Source organism: Choristoneura fumiferana, chromosome Z (assembly GCF_025370935.1).
Source record: "Choristoneura fumiferana chromosome Z, NRCan_CFum_1, whole genome shotgun sequence".
Taxonomy (NCBI): Eukaryota; Metazoa; Arthropoda; class Insecta; order Lepidoptera; family Tortricidae; genus Choristoneura; species Choristoneura fumiferana.
In genome coordinates this window covers 35421369-35437691 of record NC_133472.1, presented here as the reverse complement: position 1 = coordinate 35437691, position 16323 = coordinate 35421369, and the positions used below count along the sequence as shown (strand labels likewise).

General features: G+C 36.3%; 2 protein-coding genes across 2 annotated transcripts; one reads left to right on the top strand and one right to left on the bottom strand.

The window, feature by feature from the left end:
* Nucleotides 1-857: 857 nt before the first annotated feature.
* On the top strand, nucleotides 858-9714 carry LOC141435820 (insulin-related peptide 2-like). The gene is made up of 4 exons (XM_074098649.1): nucleotides 858-1222; nucleotides 6241-6324; nucleotides 8704-8872; nucleotides 9483-9714. Exons 1-4 carry the CDS (start codon nucleotides 1220-1222, stop codon nucleotides 9626-9628), a joined length of 402 nt encoding a protein of 133 aa, XP_073954750.1. The 5' UTR covers nucleotides 858-1219; the 3' UTR covers nucleotides 9629-9714.
* Nucleotides 9715-9769: 55 nt separating this feature from the next.
* Nucleotides 9770-14331, bottom strand: LOC141435810 (uncharacterized). The gene is made up of 2 exons (XM_074098637.1): nucleotides 14258-14331; nucleotides 9770-11607 (listed from the first exon to the last, which is right to left on the bottom strand). The coding sequence occupies exons 1-2, from the start codon at nucleotides 14279-14281 to the stop codon at nucleotides 10351-10353; spliced, it is 1281 nt and encodes a 426-aa protein (XP_073954738.1). The 5' UTR covers nucleotides 14282-14331; the 3' UTR covers nucleotides 9770-10350.
* Nucleotides 14332-16323: the final 1992 nt, after the last annotated feature.

Here is a 16323-nt window from a genome sequence, read left to right as displayed (position 1 = left end):
CGGCCAACATACATAAAAAAAAAATACAAACATTGGAACATAGAAGTGAAGTCGGTTAAAAATGTAATGAACACAGCAATATCTGATTTTATAAAAGACTGATGAATGTGATATTATGTTATTGATATAGCAATAAATAATGAAGCTGCTGGCAATGAATAGGCTCTGCGTTATCCACTAAATTAACAAGTTAACTTCATTTAACTTGCATTAACTTGTTAATTTTAATATTTTTAGCTATAGCAAGTGAATTTAATCCACTTCCGGTGTTCGGATTGATTTAAGATTCGTTATACAACTACATGTATAGACTTTAATCGAATCAATAATTAAGAATATAATTAAGTACGCCAGTAAAAAGTTGTGTGTAGGTACACACCTGAGAAGCAATTCAATCGTTGAATGATTGGGACATACATGGGCCGAGATGAGCTGATGAGAATTGAGATGATAGGCACTTACTCGTTTATGGATTTTGGTAAGTAAGAAGAAACTAGCTCCACCAGACAACTCATTAGAGCATGCACCAAGTTGAAGTTTGTATCTTTAATCCGTTACATACCTGGTAAAGATGCCCGTCATAAAAAGTTATAAATGATAAAATCAATCATTTGTTGGAACAAATACGTATGAACGACCAATTTAGTTTATATAGATTCGGTTATTTTGTTCATCTGACTGAACGTAATTAAGTTAGTTGCACAATTTTATTCCACACAAACACTTACCTTACTTACCACACTAGTATTTTCTATACTCAATTATATCGCGTAATCATTGAATATGGTTTTCATTGAAGACAAGAACTTCTAGGAAAACGGACATATCTAAGCAAACGATAAGTGAGTGACCGAGAATAAGACTGTTAAAAAATGTTAGGGGCGTAGTGCCCGAATAATAATGTTGTTCAATAGCAATAGTGGTTTAATCGATGTATATAAATTAGCAAAATTGCAACTAAGTATTTAAGTAGAAGTGCACCAACGAAGATAGCAAGGCTACACTTGTATAGATAACTATAGTTTTTTATCAGCGTTGTGTCTGCGTCTAGACTACCTAGAGGTCTATAATTAGTTCCACGTGTATAATACTGTCTTTTACTGGACGATGTGCATATTTAATGATAGTGTCGTCAAAATAGCCTTTTTGATAAGGGTATAAAAGCGAGTCTCACAACCAAAACAGACCTGTTGTAGACTGAACCAATACCGATTAGATAATGGTGAGTCTAGAATATAACAAATATTTTATCATATTAAATGTGGATTAGGAAACCCGCGTATTCCTACTTGCTACTTACATAAAAGTTGTCAAATATTATTGGGACAATTCAGCATTTTTCGTTTAGGTCCTGGATTGGATAAGTGCTTTAGTAGGTAATTAATACATAGGTATTCGTATTTTGAATTTTTAACTAGTACATCACATAAAATTAATAAATATTAATCCCCGTGGTATTTGGACTGCATCGTAAAAAAGAGGTTGCTCAGTGCCTCCAAAGGATTTAGTGATACATACCTAAGCTTAGTAAATTTAAATTGGATAGCTAGAGGTAGATTGCTAATATTATCATGATAACAGCTTACACCGTACCTAAACCGGGTGTAATCGTGGAGTGTAGCCAGGCGAATATTCTGTACTTAAATATACAGATATCAGAAAACTTTAAACTGATATCGAAAGTACGTTACCTAAGTAAAAGAACCTGAGTATAAGCACATTAATAACTTTTTTTAAATTAAAGTAGTTAGTTCATTAAATTAGTACCTAGTGGATTTTTTAAGCCTTTCATCTAACTGCGTAGGTACTAAGTGTATGGGAGAGTTTGAAATTAATATTTGGGATGTTTCTGTTGTTTTTTTAAGTTATTGATGTGATTTTAATCATTAGGTAACCTACTTTCGATATCAGTTTAAACCTTTCTAACATCTGTGATATTTACGGAATAATCGCCTAGTAGGCCAAGATTGGCATTTTTTGAAGGATTAATTTCCAGAAAGCTGGAAATCGTTTTTAAACGACTTCAAAAAAGGAGGAGGTTATCAACTGTTGTATTTTTTTATGTTTGTTATCTCAGAACTCCGTCATTTATGAACCGATATGTTTTTTTTGCATTCGTATATGAATGCCTTCAATTAAGTCCCATAAGCACCAAATCAGGATGATGAAATGAAACCGTTGGTGAAGTACCAGGACTCCTCAATAATTAATGTCTCTGCATCGGAAAAAGCAATCTTTCGTAAAAGGTGACGAGCAGTTTATATTAAGCTATGGTATCTTAGATTATTTACACTAAAAAGCGTGAAAAAAAAATTTACAACAAAAAATTGAACCGACTACAAAAAACCATAAAAATAATTTACTACCAGTCTTAAGTGGGTGCCTCAGCACGAGCCAACAGGAGTGATTGAAGCCCAATATAAGTATAATGCGTAGGTGAGATAGACGACTATAGTTCCACTCCTACTGTCTCGTGCTGAGGCACCGACTTCAGATTGATAGAAAATTATTTTCATGGTTTTTGTAGTCAGTTAAATTTTTTGTTATAAAATATTTTTTCACGCTTTTAATACCTTTTAATGCCTCTATGGATTATACAATTTTCATTGTGTCAAACATGTTGGCACCTATTTGGCACCGGAAAATTAAGTACGACGACAGCGGAGCGAGAAGGAGCGTTAGGTACAATTGTGACCACAACACGAAGCGAAGCGAAGCGCTAGAACCTAGAACCTAATTTATTTAGAAAAGACTTTGGCCCCTACTAGTGCGGTTATGTAAAAAGTATATAAATGCCGAAAATAAATTGATAGGTAAATATATTTGATGTGCAAAAATAGAAGCTATATATATAAAAAAAAGAATTACAAGGTATGATGTGCGTTAGTCATTATTATAGCTGTGCAATAATAAAAATGCTTTACTTTAAAATAAATAGCGGTACGCCACGAATATATAAGTTGCAGTTTATTACGTAATATTTTGAGTGGAGTATTTGGCTGTGCAATCAGTAATTTTGATGTGAATTCGGATTTTTTTGGATAAAAAAGGACTTTTTTTATGTATACTACCATTATGTTATCTCATTAACAGGCTGTTTTTACGCAGTAAAGTTCATTCTCTAATAAAATTATCTCCAAAAAGTAAGATAACTTTTACATATTTTATACTTAAGTCTACCCCTAGAGGCGAGTACTACCAGCTGTAAAAATATTGGTACCTTTTGGTACCATCAGCCAAATATGTGGTCTACCACCCTAAAGTTGATAATCGTTTGCATGTCACAAAACAATAATGTTAATAGACGTGTTTGTCAACTTGAAAGTTCGACTTAAGCGACAAATTCATTTCATAGGAGAACTTGTTTAATAATTAATAGACCATTTATTTGGCTGATGGCACGTAATTTGTTAGCACCTTATATACCCATTCGTAGATGCAGCATCTTTTTGTTCTTGACTGTTCAGTTAAAAACTAGGTTAAAAACAGTGAGAAAAAAACAATATCACTACTCACGTCGCAGTATTTTGATATAAAGTTTCGATAACATAATCTACGTTCGTTATGGAATGCTATGTAACTTCCTGATTGAGTGATGTTTTTTTTGCTTTATTTTAAATATAAATAATTTCTCACGAAAGCTTCAATAATTAAGTATTGTTGATATAAATGCCTATTACATATAAGTAGGTATATTTATACTATAGCTATTAACTTTTATTTCTAGTAATTTAATCGAGGAATGTATGTTCTTGATTCAGCATATCGACTGCAGCACTTGATTCAGCATATCGACTGCAGCACTTGATTCAGCATATCGACTGCAGCACTTGATTCAACATATCGACTGCAGCACTTGATTCAGCATATCGACTGCAGCACTTGATTCAGCATATCGATTGCAGCACTTGATTCAACATATCGACTGCAGCACTTGATTCAGCATATCGATTGCAGCACTTGATTCAACATATCGACTGCAGCACTTGATTCAGCATATCGACTGCAGCACTTGATTCAACATATCGACTGCAGCACTTGATTCAACATATCGACTGCAGCACTTGATTCAGCATATCAACTGCAGCACTTGATTCAGCATATCGACTGCAGCACTTGATTCAGCATATCGATTGCAGCACTTGATTCAACATATCGACTGCAGCACTTGATTCAACATATCGACTGCAGCACTTGATTCAGCATATCGACTGCAGCACTTGATTCAGCATATCGATTGCAGCACTTGATTCAACATATCGACTGCAGCACTTGATTCAGCATATCGATTGCAGCACTTGATTCAACATATCGACTGCAGCACTTGATTCAGCATATCGACTGCAGCACTTGTTTCAGCATATCGACTGCAGCAGACGAGTATCAGTAGTTTCTCAGACAAATGAAAGATTGTAAACAGAGGCTAAGTTGCCATGTTTTTTTTTTCATGTAGACTGCGTGCTAAGCAACTTGTGTGGTCACGTTATGGGTAGGTACCTACATTGAAGTATCATGTTCGCCGCTGTCAACAAAGTCCGATCATTTGTCAGTCCGCAGCCCGTTCTTAGCACCACCAGCCTTCAATATCAAAAATAAAAGGTTTATTCTAACTTCGAAATTAGTTTTGTGAGTTCAGCACAACGGTCACGCAACGGGCACAACTGGTAAGTGTCTACTAAGAGTGTTAACGTATACAGAAAACCCCGAGACTTGGCTTAAGAGAAAGTATAATAGGTAGTAGGTATAATAATTAAAGTACGAAAAGAGTGTGAATGAGAAATTGTAAGCGGTAGCGCAAAGTATCTACACTAATTAAGCGAACTATAAAACTATGTGACTCTCTAACTAAATGGACTGAGGATCTATCGATAATAGTCTGCGCTAGGAAGAAGTCATAACTCGACCCATTCGATCACAGGCATTATACAGAATTAGGCGTCTTGTCGTTGGTTGTGTGTAGAGATAGACAACTGTAAAATATCTGACACCAGAGCCCAGGGCCGAGTTTAGAGGAGCGGAAGCTTTGGGGCAACGAAGGAACTGCGAAAAAAACTTTTTGAAAAAATGTTTCTGTTTAAACCCTATTGTCGGGATCTCTCTCATGTGGTGACCCCACATACCCTCTCCTAAATCCAGCCCTGTCTGACTCCGTATACCTACTTAATATTTGCGATCGAACAAGTGAAGACTGACCTTACTTACTTAATATAAGTAATTATTAATATATAATATAAAAACTATGATTGCTCCAAGTGTCACTGAGCTCATCGTACAGTCGGCTTCAGATATTTCGGAGAGGCCAAGGTGGTCAAAAATATTATCGGTACATGCACTCTATTATTAAGTTATTAGAGTTCATGTATTGATATTTTTGATTACCTTGGCCGCTCCGAAATATTTGATGGCGACTATACTTCATCATCATCATCATTCCCAGCCTATATACGTCCCACTGCTGGGCACAGGCCTCCTCTCAGAACAAGAGGGCTTATATACTTATATACTATACTTATATACCTACAAATAGTTGGCGCCTCGTTATGGTAAAGTGACAATTGAGTGCGGAGTGTTAGTTTCGTTTACAAACCGCGATACTTTTAGCCACAGCCTTGTTGACAAATTCCATTGGAATTAATTTCTAAACGCCTTATTCTTTGATTCAAGGATACAAACCAGTTATACCTACTTAGGAAAACTTTGTTACCTATATTATTTTCGTATGTTTAATGGTACGGTTGAAACGCTATAGATAATTTTGATAATAATTGTAATTGATGACTATATAGATCTACAAAAAAAAATACTAAAAGTAAAATTTCTAAGAAACATTTACACCAATTTTAGACACACCAAAGTATCTAATGATTCACACGCTTGTTTTTTTGTCCGGTTTTTAAGGTAAACCTGGTATAATCTTTTTTGATCCTTTGTTTATTAAAATCCGAGAATTATTAAGTAGTCTACGCGCTACGGTGGAAAACAAGTGCAGTCGGCATCAAAAGTAGCGGATCACTTTTTACTTACTCTTTTTTACATTGACAATCTTGCATGGCGTTTAGTATGTGGCTGTAAAACGACAAAGTACTAAAGTGTACAGCTACTTTTGATGCTGACTGTACATAAATATGCACAACCTTTTGTTTAGGTAAAATTAACACATTAAAACCATAACGAAAAGCATTGAGGTTAAAAAATCTAAAAATCGGAACTTATGTAATGATTGCATTTTTTATATATAAGAGGGAGAAAACGAGGTTGCGGGTCACGGGATGGGAAGCAATCACCGCCGCCCATACACACCTGTCAACACGAGGGATATCACAGGTGCGTTGCCGACCCTTTGAGAGACTGATAGGCTCGTTTTATAAAGGTCCCTAAATCCAATCGGATTCTTTTTAATTAATAATTATTAATCGGATCGGATTTTTTTACAAACTAAGTATAACTCGACTGGTTAGTGGATTTTATACTTCATTTTTTTTTAGCATTAGAAAGAGTGTGAGCAATCTTGACGTGTCTTTTTATTGAAAAAATCTTTTGGAAAATAAGTCACAGCAAATATGTACTTAACATTTAGCAAAGACTATGATCATCATTTACATGCTTTTGGTATCATAAGTAATAGTTACGTTTTCAATAAAAAGACTTGTCAAGATTGTTTACCTTATTTGTAAAGCTAAAAAAACGGAGTACTCGTACTTATACCTAGGAAGGGAAGTTATTGCCACAACGCTGAGACGAGCAGCGAGTAATCTATACCTATCGCGTCACTTTGAAAAAGGTTGTTAGGTGACGGCAACAATCATGGGCATGTTAAGCACAGTTGTATCGAATAATGGACAGCAAGGATTCAATACCTTATAGCTCACCATTCATGAACTTTACCAGTTATGATCATCAGTTATCTGCACATACCTAAGTGTTATTAGTTTCAGAAAAAGTAGCGTCGTTTCTTAATATTGGGTTAGCGGAAAAATATTCCATTATTGGTTCCTGTCCATGACTGGTGCCCTCCCTCACCCTACCAAAATTGATTATCTTTAACCTGCAGTTTGCCTTGTACGTTTCACGGTTCAGTTTAATTTACGCATTGTATTGAGATACGAGCTTTCTACAAAGCAGTGACGATAATATAAAAGGTGAAATTATAACGTGGTATTAAATTTTGTGTATAAAATTTAAATTATTAAAATGGATGATGATGATGATTGTTCCTGTTATCCCTCACTAGGCACATAGGGCTCGTAGAAGAGTTTACCATTTGGCTCGCTCTTGTGCGGCTTCTTCCAGCTCTTATTAAAATTAGTCTCGTGAAATTTAGCTATGAACATGCTGAAATTAAATCACTAGCTTTCAGTCACTACACAATTGGGATGCACAAAAAAAAATAACCTATAGTTTTTATTTTATTTTTGGAAAGAATAGGATATTTTAAGATGCCATCTTCATTGTTTTTGAATTTGGATGCGTATTTCATTTTTTATATTTTTTTTACGAAATACGCTGGACGACGTCACAGTGAGACAGCCACGTTCCATTGCCTAGAAAAATTCAGGTCATACATAACATAATCTGTGGCATTACAATTTGACAATAATTCAAGCACGGCTTAGGGTCCTAAATGAACCATGACAAATAGTTTTATTTATTTCTCTTCTTTTTGCTTCGATTATTCCTATGTTTGTTTAATGGCGTGATAGTAAATAGATATTTTTATTTAAATCTGATATTTAAATTCTTTTGTATTTACTTGTAACGTAGTAATTTAATAATTTAATTTGTAAAAATATATTGGAAATACTCGTATACATTTCGGACTTTGCGATAAATGACAACTGTTTAAAGCCGGGTGCGCATCATGTGATTAAAGTTCTATCTTTGTCACTATTTGCTATTACAGGACAGCAACATTTCAAACTGCCAATTTGCTTAAGAGTGTAGACCTGCTTTATAATTGTTATTGTGACGGGACACTGCAGGGGACAAATGAGGATCATTACTTAAATTTTGTTTATTTAATTCAGTTTATCACATTTTTGGAATCTGATTTCTGAAAACGCTTCACAAAGCCTATTTCTCCAAATGGTTTTCGATTTATTATATGTTGTCAAAAATTGGGACATCCCAATTTCGTATGACTTTTCAAACATGACGTTAAAGTGACAAGGTACAAAAGTGATCACTTATTTATGACGTTGACTGTACCTATATATTCAGTTAATGCATTATACATATATATTATCCAGTAGTTACTTACCTAGGAACAGTAACAAAAGTTAGTTACTTTCTGTCTTTGAAATGTACTGATAATTTAATATTTATATTGCATTTTTTCTACTACTTGATTTCATAAACTGGATAGTAATGTGAAGAATCAGATCTGGCAAGTAATTTGATATTCTGGGCTATACAAACAACCAGCCCTGCTAAATATGATGTCTCTAGACTTACAAACTTAGCGATAGAGTTTGGGCTTCAGAATGCATAAATCCCAATCCCGTGGAAACATCGATAGGAAAAGTAGCCCTTTTGATGCAACACTTTTTAGTCAGTGTCCAGTACCTACACAACCAAACTTGCCATCATTGACGTCATAAAAATTAGGCAATATGGCAATTAGATAATTTTTACGTCAATGCTATGCTCTAAACCTAAGAAATGAAGAACTGATGGATTCATATTTTCACGTTGGTTTGTTGACAGATGTTTTGTATCCTGTTGGTGTTGCTGGCGGGGACGGTGACAGCGCAGAGTTCTCTCGAGGGCCGGCGCACGCTCTGCGGCAGGGAACTGGCTAAAGCTCACTACATGTTTTGCTACGGCTCCGAAACCGGTCCTAAAGGATCTCTCGATCTGAAAAATGATGTAGCCAGTAAGTGGAGTATCGATAGTTTTGAAAAAAATTATCGCATCTGTACTAGGTTTTCATGATAGTCTTTCCACGACATGGAACAAAGGCATTACTTATAGAATTGTTTCACAATTCCGAATAATACTTTCTTTTTTTTTCCATGGAAAAAAGTGAGTTTTATTCACTATACCATGAAATAATTAAACATTTATTATCGATATCGATCGTAATATATCTGGACGTTGCGGCGATTATTCAGAGTGCAGCAATTACCGCAGTAGTTTGACGATTGTTGTTTTCAAAACCATTTATTATGACATTTCCAATTCTCAATTATTTTTATCTGGTAGCCTTAGTTGTTAAGTTAGGTTTCGATGTAGTTTCATATATGTCATATATGGGGACTCACTAGACTTTAATATTAATTTCGTGGATAAATAAAACCAGAATAAATAATAATTACAATGCTTTAGGATGAATTCGGTAAACTACCAGCGATGGATGAGCTATTTGACCATCATTTGCTTGTGTTAAATATATGGGCACATTAAAACCCTGATACTTCTCCTTACTTACTCTATCTGTACTTGAGTACATAGGTCGAAAAAAATGTTTTTATTTTTATTTACAGATTTAGAAATCGGTGTTACGAGGATTCCTGGACGGTTCGCGTACAACTTTCAGCGTGCAATGGACCGCGTGCAGTTCGAGAACAGCCTTGTGGACACCTGTTGCTTGAAGCCCTGTCACATAAATGAACTGCTAAACCACTGCTGATGGGTGCACACTTACATCTTCATTTAACCTGGATACAAAATTATGTAGAATATTGAACTCATGAATAAATTATTAGTCTGGTGTCATGGTGTCACTCTTTCCTCCAAATCGCCAATGGGTACCCTAAATTGAAACAAACTCTTAAATCATTGGTTTCGCTATATTTATAACAAACTAATTATAAAGATAAAACAAAACTTAATAATACTAAACAACAAAACACAACATCAGTGGGTAGTAAACCTATCATCTAGTTCGTGAATTGCACTTTTAACGTGTGGATGACTTACAATTACAGCTCCTATGCACACTACTCAGACTTATTGATTATGGTAATTTTACGATTACAATGACTGTTTAAAGACGAGTTAAAGCTTGCCTCAGTGGCGACTGGGTAAATGTCGTCTTACATCCTACATGACCATGACGATCATCCACTACTAAAAAACAATCGCATTCGCACACGGTATTCGCTTAGCACTTAAAATTATTATTTATATTTTAACAATAAGATAAAGTGAAATTTACCAGTGTGGTCTGATGCGACTATTTCCTAGCCCGGACTAGTTTTACTCCGAGTGTGTCGTGACAGTCTTGCTTAACAAACAACACACCTCACTCACTCCGACGAGAGCATTGATTATAACCCGACTTTGGATTGGGAGAGCCCAATTGAATCATATGGATATCGATTTAAAAACTCAATAGACTATTATGATTAATTATTTTGGGAACTGCCACGTGGACTGTTGTGGAGGTTTAGGGGCCGGCTGCTGCGGCGCGGGCTGGACGGCCACAGTTTTCTGGCTGGCGGCGGTGTTGTTGTCGCTCCTGTCCCAGCCGTGGGACTCGTGGTGGTGGTCGTGGTGGTCAGGCGATGGGAACCATTCTGATATCCATACAGGCTTCCAAATCTTCTTTACGCCTGGCACCCAAATTTGCTTCCAGTCAGGGATCCAGATCTGTTTCCACGCTTCCTTCCATTCCAGTTTCTTGTCAGGCACCCAAATCAGTTTCTTGGATGGCTTCCAAATCTGTTGCCAGGCTTCTTTCCATACTAACTTCTTGTCATCGACCCAAATTTGTTTCTTTTCTGTTTTCCAAATTTGCTTCCATTCGTCTTTCCACACTAATTTCTTGTCCGGAATCCAGATCTGTTTCTTAGCCGGCTTCCAATACTTCTTCCATACAGGTTTCCAGACCAGCTTCTTTTTCCATAGATCGTGTGAGGTGTATTCCCATCCGTCATGGTCCTTACCTAGATATTTCTCTCCCGGGACGCCAACTTTTACCCATTCTGGTACCCATATCTTTTTCCACGCTGGTACTTGTATTTCTTTCCAACCTGGGACCTTAATATCTTTGTAAACTGGGACCGTAATTTTCTTCCAATCCGGTACTTTCACTTCCTTCCAGGCTGGCACTTTTATCGGTTTCCATTCGGGTTTGTAGATTTTCTTCCAGTCTGGAACCTTAATTTCTTTCCAGACAGGAATCTTGGTGGGTACCCAAATGGGTTTCCAGATCTTTTTCCATGAAGGTTTCCATATTTGTTTCTTGGCAGGCTTCCAAATCTTCTTCCATCCAGGTTTCCAGATCAGTTTCTTTTTCCAATAGCCAGGATCATGGTGGTCGTGGTGGTCGTGGTGGTCGTGGTGCTCCTCGTGGTGTTCCTCAATGTGGTGTTCTTCGTGGTGTTCGTGGAAGTCGTGGTGCTCAGGTTCTTCGTGGTGGTCGTGATACTCGTGATGCTCGTGGTTTTCGTGGTGATCGATCACATCATGGTGGCCGAGGTCGCCGTGATCTTGGAAAGGGTTGACCAGGTCACTCGGTGGTGCAGGGTAGTCATAACCGATTCGTTTCTGTGCTGTAATTGCATTTTGATGTTTTGGTTCCAACTGCTGCTGTGCTTGTTGATTTTGTTGTATTAACGCCTTTCCCGTAACAAGGGCGACTTGAAGTATTACCGCTAGGGTAATCTGAAACAAGTGAGATGCAAATTAAGTAAAAAACAAAAATATTTATTGGGAACGCATTGCATGTAAATTCGCCAAGCGGTAGCTGCAATAGGTACTACTTAGTAAAATTTGGTAAAATCGCATAGCCGAAATTTAATACGAATTATAATAATAAGTTTTTAATTAAAAATGGTAATAGAAAGTTTAGGTGACTATATTATCACTACATCTAAGTAAAGACGGAACGTGTTTCTCCTTTTGGTTTCTGTGTGGGTAGGCTGTACTGGGCATCATCCATATCGGGCTATGAAACTATATTACGTAATGGCAATGGCCTTAACAACTCTCAAGCCTCTGGCCATATCTCAGTTAGATCATAAACAAATGGCTCATATTTTCACTCGTACGCAATGTACTTGCTTTAAAATAGTAGTTTGGATCTCAGATAATTATTATGTAAGCCATTGGAACATAAAACAAGAGAAAAGTGCGTGCATGTATCGTGAGACTTGTTTTATTCAATTGACCGGTCGCGCCAACCGGAGACGGTATCCGGAAATAGAGAATTAGAAAAAGAATTTATCGTAATACCTTCAAATAAAAATTATACTACATATCATTATTATATTAATTATAAACAGGTAAGGCAGGATGATACTTATAATGACATGTTAGATAAACAGACAGCGTTGCATGAAAATACGTAATGTAGTAAATATAGCAACGTTAAAACGTATCGATTTAGTGCATCTTTGCACAAGCAAACAGTAAAAAAAATGTTACCAACAAAATTGAGAAGCCGTTTTAGGGAACCAAGGACTAACTTTCAAAACCTTATACGATTAAAACAATTTAGGAAAACGATACGCAAATGTTTTAAAATCGGCGACACAATTTCACATTTCGCAAGGTTCCAAGGTGATATGTGAATCAGTGAAAACCCCAGCGAAAGTCCACCTGGTTCATTAACGTACTTTGCACTTGGGGCTAATAACATGACGACGCTCACGATGTTATTATGCAAGAGTTATGCAAGAGTGCGCCGTTGCCGGTGGCAATCGGCACCCATACGGTCGTCCCACGACCACGTAACCGATCCCACGGTACATTTTATTGGCCCCTTTATAAGGAGCACAGCCTACACCTTCTACACAAATCCTTATTGACACTTTAAATAACTACAGAGAGCTAACAATCTCGTATCGAGATTTATTTGTGGCCACGTTTTGGGGACAAATCTGCCTGTGTTAGCAATGGGTAATTAACAAAGTAATTATTATAGAAAATTACTTTATCTACCTTAATATTCTTTATGGCTAAACATAAATACACCCCAAAATAATTTAACGTCCTCAAGCTAAATGACTTTTAAGCTCATGCTCGAAGTTCTTTTGTCTGAGCTTGAAGCGCAGAAAGTTTACGAGTACATCTGCGTATTAGTATGCAAGTTGTGCAACAACGGACAACTATAACATACTAAAGCACGTGAGAGTGAGTTCACCCAATACATGTTATTATGTTTAAATGCTCCCCGAAACGAGGTCGTGGTTCGTGACCCAGCCATAGTCGGAAGAGTGATATCGTTTCTCATTGCATAATACAATCGGACGCACGGCGACCGCCGATCGTTGCCGATTAGAATTTAATTGAGAAAACATGATTATATTATTAACCAGGTTTTGGTAAACAATCAGGCGAGACTGAAATACGATTTGATAAAAAAAAACTAAAATGAACCATTGGATGGCTAGTATGTACAAATTTATATACTTTAAGCAGAACCGAACTACCTACGTCTGCTTTTACCGGATTAGGTACTGGTGGTTAGGTAAAATTTGTTTTGTTAGAACTGATTTTGCTACCACAACAGCTGTTCTAATATAAATATTAGGACGCTGAACACCAAATACTGGCAAAGAATGTAAGAATACTGTTGAAATTATAATCATTTCTCTGCATTGGAGCTCCTTTTTGATTATTGTGATCGGAACGAAAACATTAGCACCTAACAGTTTACTGTTTAATTAACACGTTAAGCATTAGCTTAACGTGTAAACATTGGTGTGAAAGATAAGTATATTTAATGCAAATTTGACTTACTCTAAATCAATGTTTACTTTTGTTAACAAGCGATTACTTAGTTTGTTCAGCATGTTACAGCTGGAGAACGTTTTTTTTTAAGTTTAGCGATTATTTTGCCTTTACTGTGTTTTCTATTTTATCAAAGTCACTGAGATGTCATTTTTATAGTAATGAGTTTGTAAAAAAACTTAATTTACTCATTTTGTGAATTCTTTGTTTTCAAGCTGGTGGATAGTTTGGATTTAAGTTAAAATCACAACATTGAAAAAAGTCCGATATAAATAGAATTCAGTCGGAATTATTAAAACCTTTTCTTTTAAAGACCAAATATAAAAATAAAGCCACTAAACGCAAATCGCGTATAAATTTTTAACGAATTGCTGGTAGAACAAATTTTACACCAAAACGCATTTTGAACATGCAGTGATAAGAATCGTGTTATTAAAATTATATCACTTTTTAAAATATTCACTTGTAGCACAGATATTATCGTTAAACTAATATTCGCGATCTTTATTATCCTATAGAGCCCGCTAGACCGATTTTAAGCACCGATAGTAAATAAAGATGTCCTAAATAAAGCACTGACCACTAGGCTCCAGATCCCTCGCATGATGGGACGGGGATGGCCGTTCCTCAAGCTAAGTCGCCGGAACTGTTTTTACTCTATTGGTTTACCTTGAGAGTCGGTATATATACTGTCGAGCCCACCCCCTTTTGGCAGACGGTGGGGCGCTTTGGCAATCACTTTCGCCGCACACCCTGCGTCGTCGATCGCGCAGGCTCTCGGGGAGCATCGGAAGCGTTAGGCGAAATACGCTACAAATCATAGAACTAATAATCAGAGGAATAGAAATGGCATGTTAGCGAAACACGCAACCGCATATATGGCTCAAAGCCATTTATTTGTTTTCCTATCTCAATCTGTAAGTTTTTGATAGCTTAATTCAAAAGTACTATGTCGATGGTTGAGCACTGAATGTTTTTTTTATGCAGGGATTACTAATGTATGGGCAAAAAACTTTTCCCAAAGTATCACATCCCACAATATTTTACTCAAATTATCATTTGGCAAAAAAACATTTGCTAAAACAACTTATAAATGGCAATTTTACAGTTAGTAAATTTTTTTGGCTAATTATTGTTTCACAAATAAATATTTAGTCATGTTTCATATTACCAAGTATTATTTAGTCAAATGTATCGTTTGGCATAAAGCACTCTTCTCAAAATATTGCATGGCATAATAACCTACTTTTCTGGTAAGTAGCAGTTCATTTCTGTGGGGGACGCCGGGGACGCAGTTCTAACCTAACCTAACCTGCTTTTCTGATAGCAGTTCGTTTTTATGGGGGACGCAGTTCTAACCTAACCTAACCTACTTTTCTGATAGCAGTAAGTTTCTGTGGTTGGTTCGTGTGCGGAGTGTCATTTTGAACAAACATTTTTTTAGAATATACTCATAATAAACGTTTGCTTAATAAACGTTTGTCATAATAAAACCTGCCAATGTAAAATTATGCCAAATGATAATTTCACCAAATGAATAAAATGCGAAACGTTAATATCCTAAAGATTCGCTTGGGAAATGAAACTACTGCGACAAGTTTTTTGGGAAGTGAAATTTGACGAAAAATATTTTGCCGAAACGGCAGTACACCTTTATGCCAGATATATATATATGCAATACAATACAGTCAGTCAAACAAATCGCCCCGCGTCACACCAGGCGCCCTAATTTTAAATTGGTAAAGATATAACTAATAATTATACAAAAAAGATGGCCGAGTGATTTGACCTAATGGCCTCTCAAGCAGAGGATCGTGGGTTCAAACCCCTGCGCGCACCTCTGAGTTTTTCGAAATTCATGTGCGGAATTACATTTGAAATTTACGACGAGCTTCACAGTGCAAGAAAGCATCGTGAGGAAACCTGCACAACCCAGCGGAGCAATTCAATGGTGTGTGAGAAGTTCCCAATCCGCACTGAGCTTGCGTGGAAACTATGGCCCAAGCACTCTCATTCTGATAGGAGGCCTGTGCCCAGCAGTAGAACGTATATAGGTTGGGATGATGGTGATGAAGATATTACTTATCACCAATTTACTATGTCTATAGAACATACCGATGTTAAAACACGAACTTAATATAATTATATAAAATATGTCATTATTTATCTCGATTGTTAAATATAGTTAACTAAAAATTTGTTTATATATTTGTTATAATGCAAAGCAGTGGTTCAAAAAGGATTACATTAAATCGGTAAGTATATATTATATTTATATCGATTGTAAATATAGCAAACTAAAAATTTGTTAGATATTATATGCAAAGATGTGGTTCAAAAAGGATTACATTAAATTGGTAGTTAAGTAACCGTGAGTTACAAAATTCCTACACAGAAAAACACGAAAAAATTGTACGCATTGACGGCAAGATAGGGGAAAAAGTAGCAACATCGATTGTCTAAATATTCTTACTTCAGTGCTTTTAACATACGTACACTTAGGCACTTTAAACTAGTTTGCTAATGTAGTTCGGGACACGAAACAAATCATTTTTTCTTCTTTCTCATTTGAATCTGCAGGAAAACGAAGAATCGACGAATCCCGAGCGCCATTAACATTCTGGTTGTACTCGTACTGTACTATAC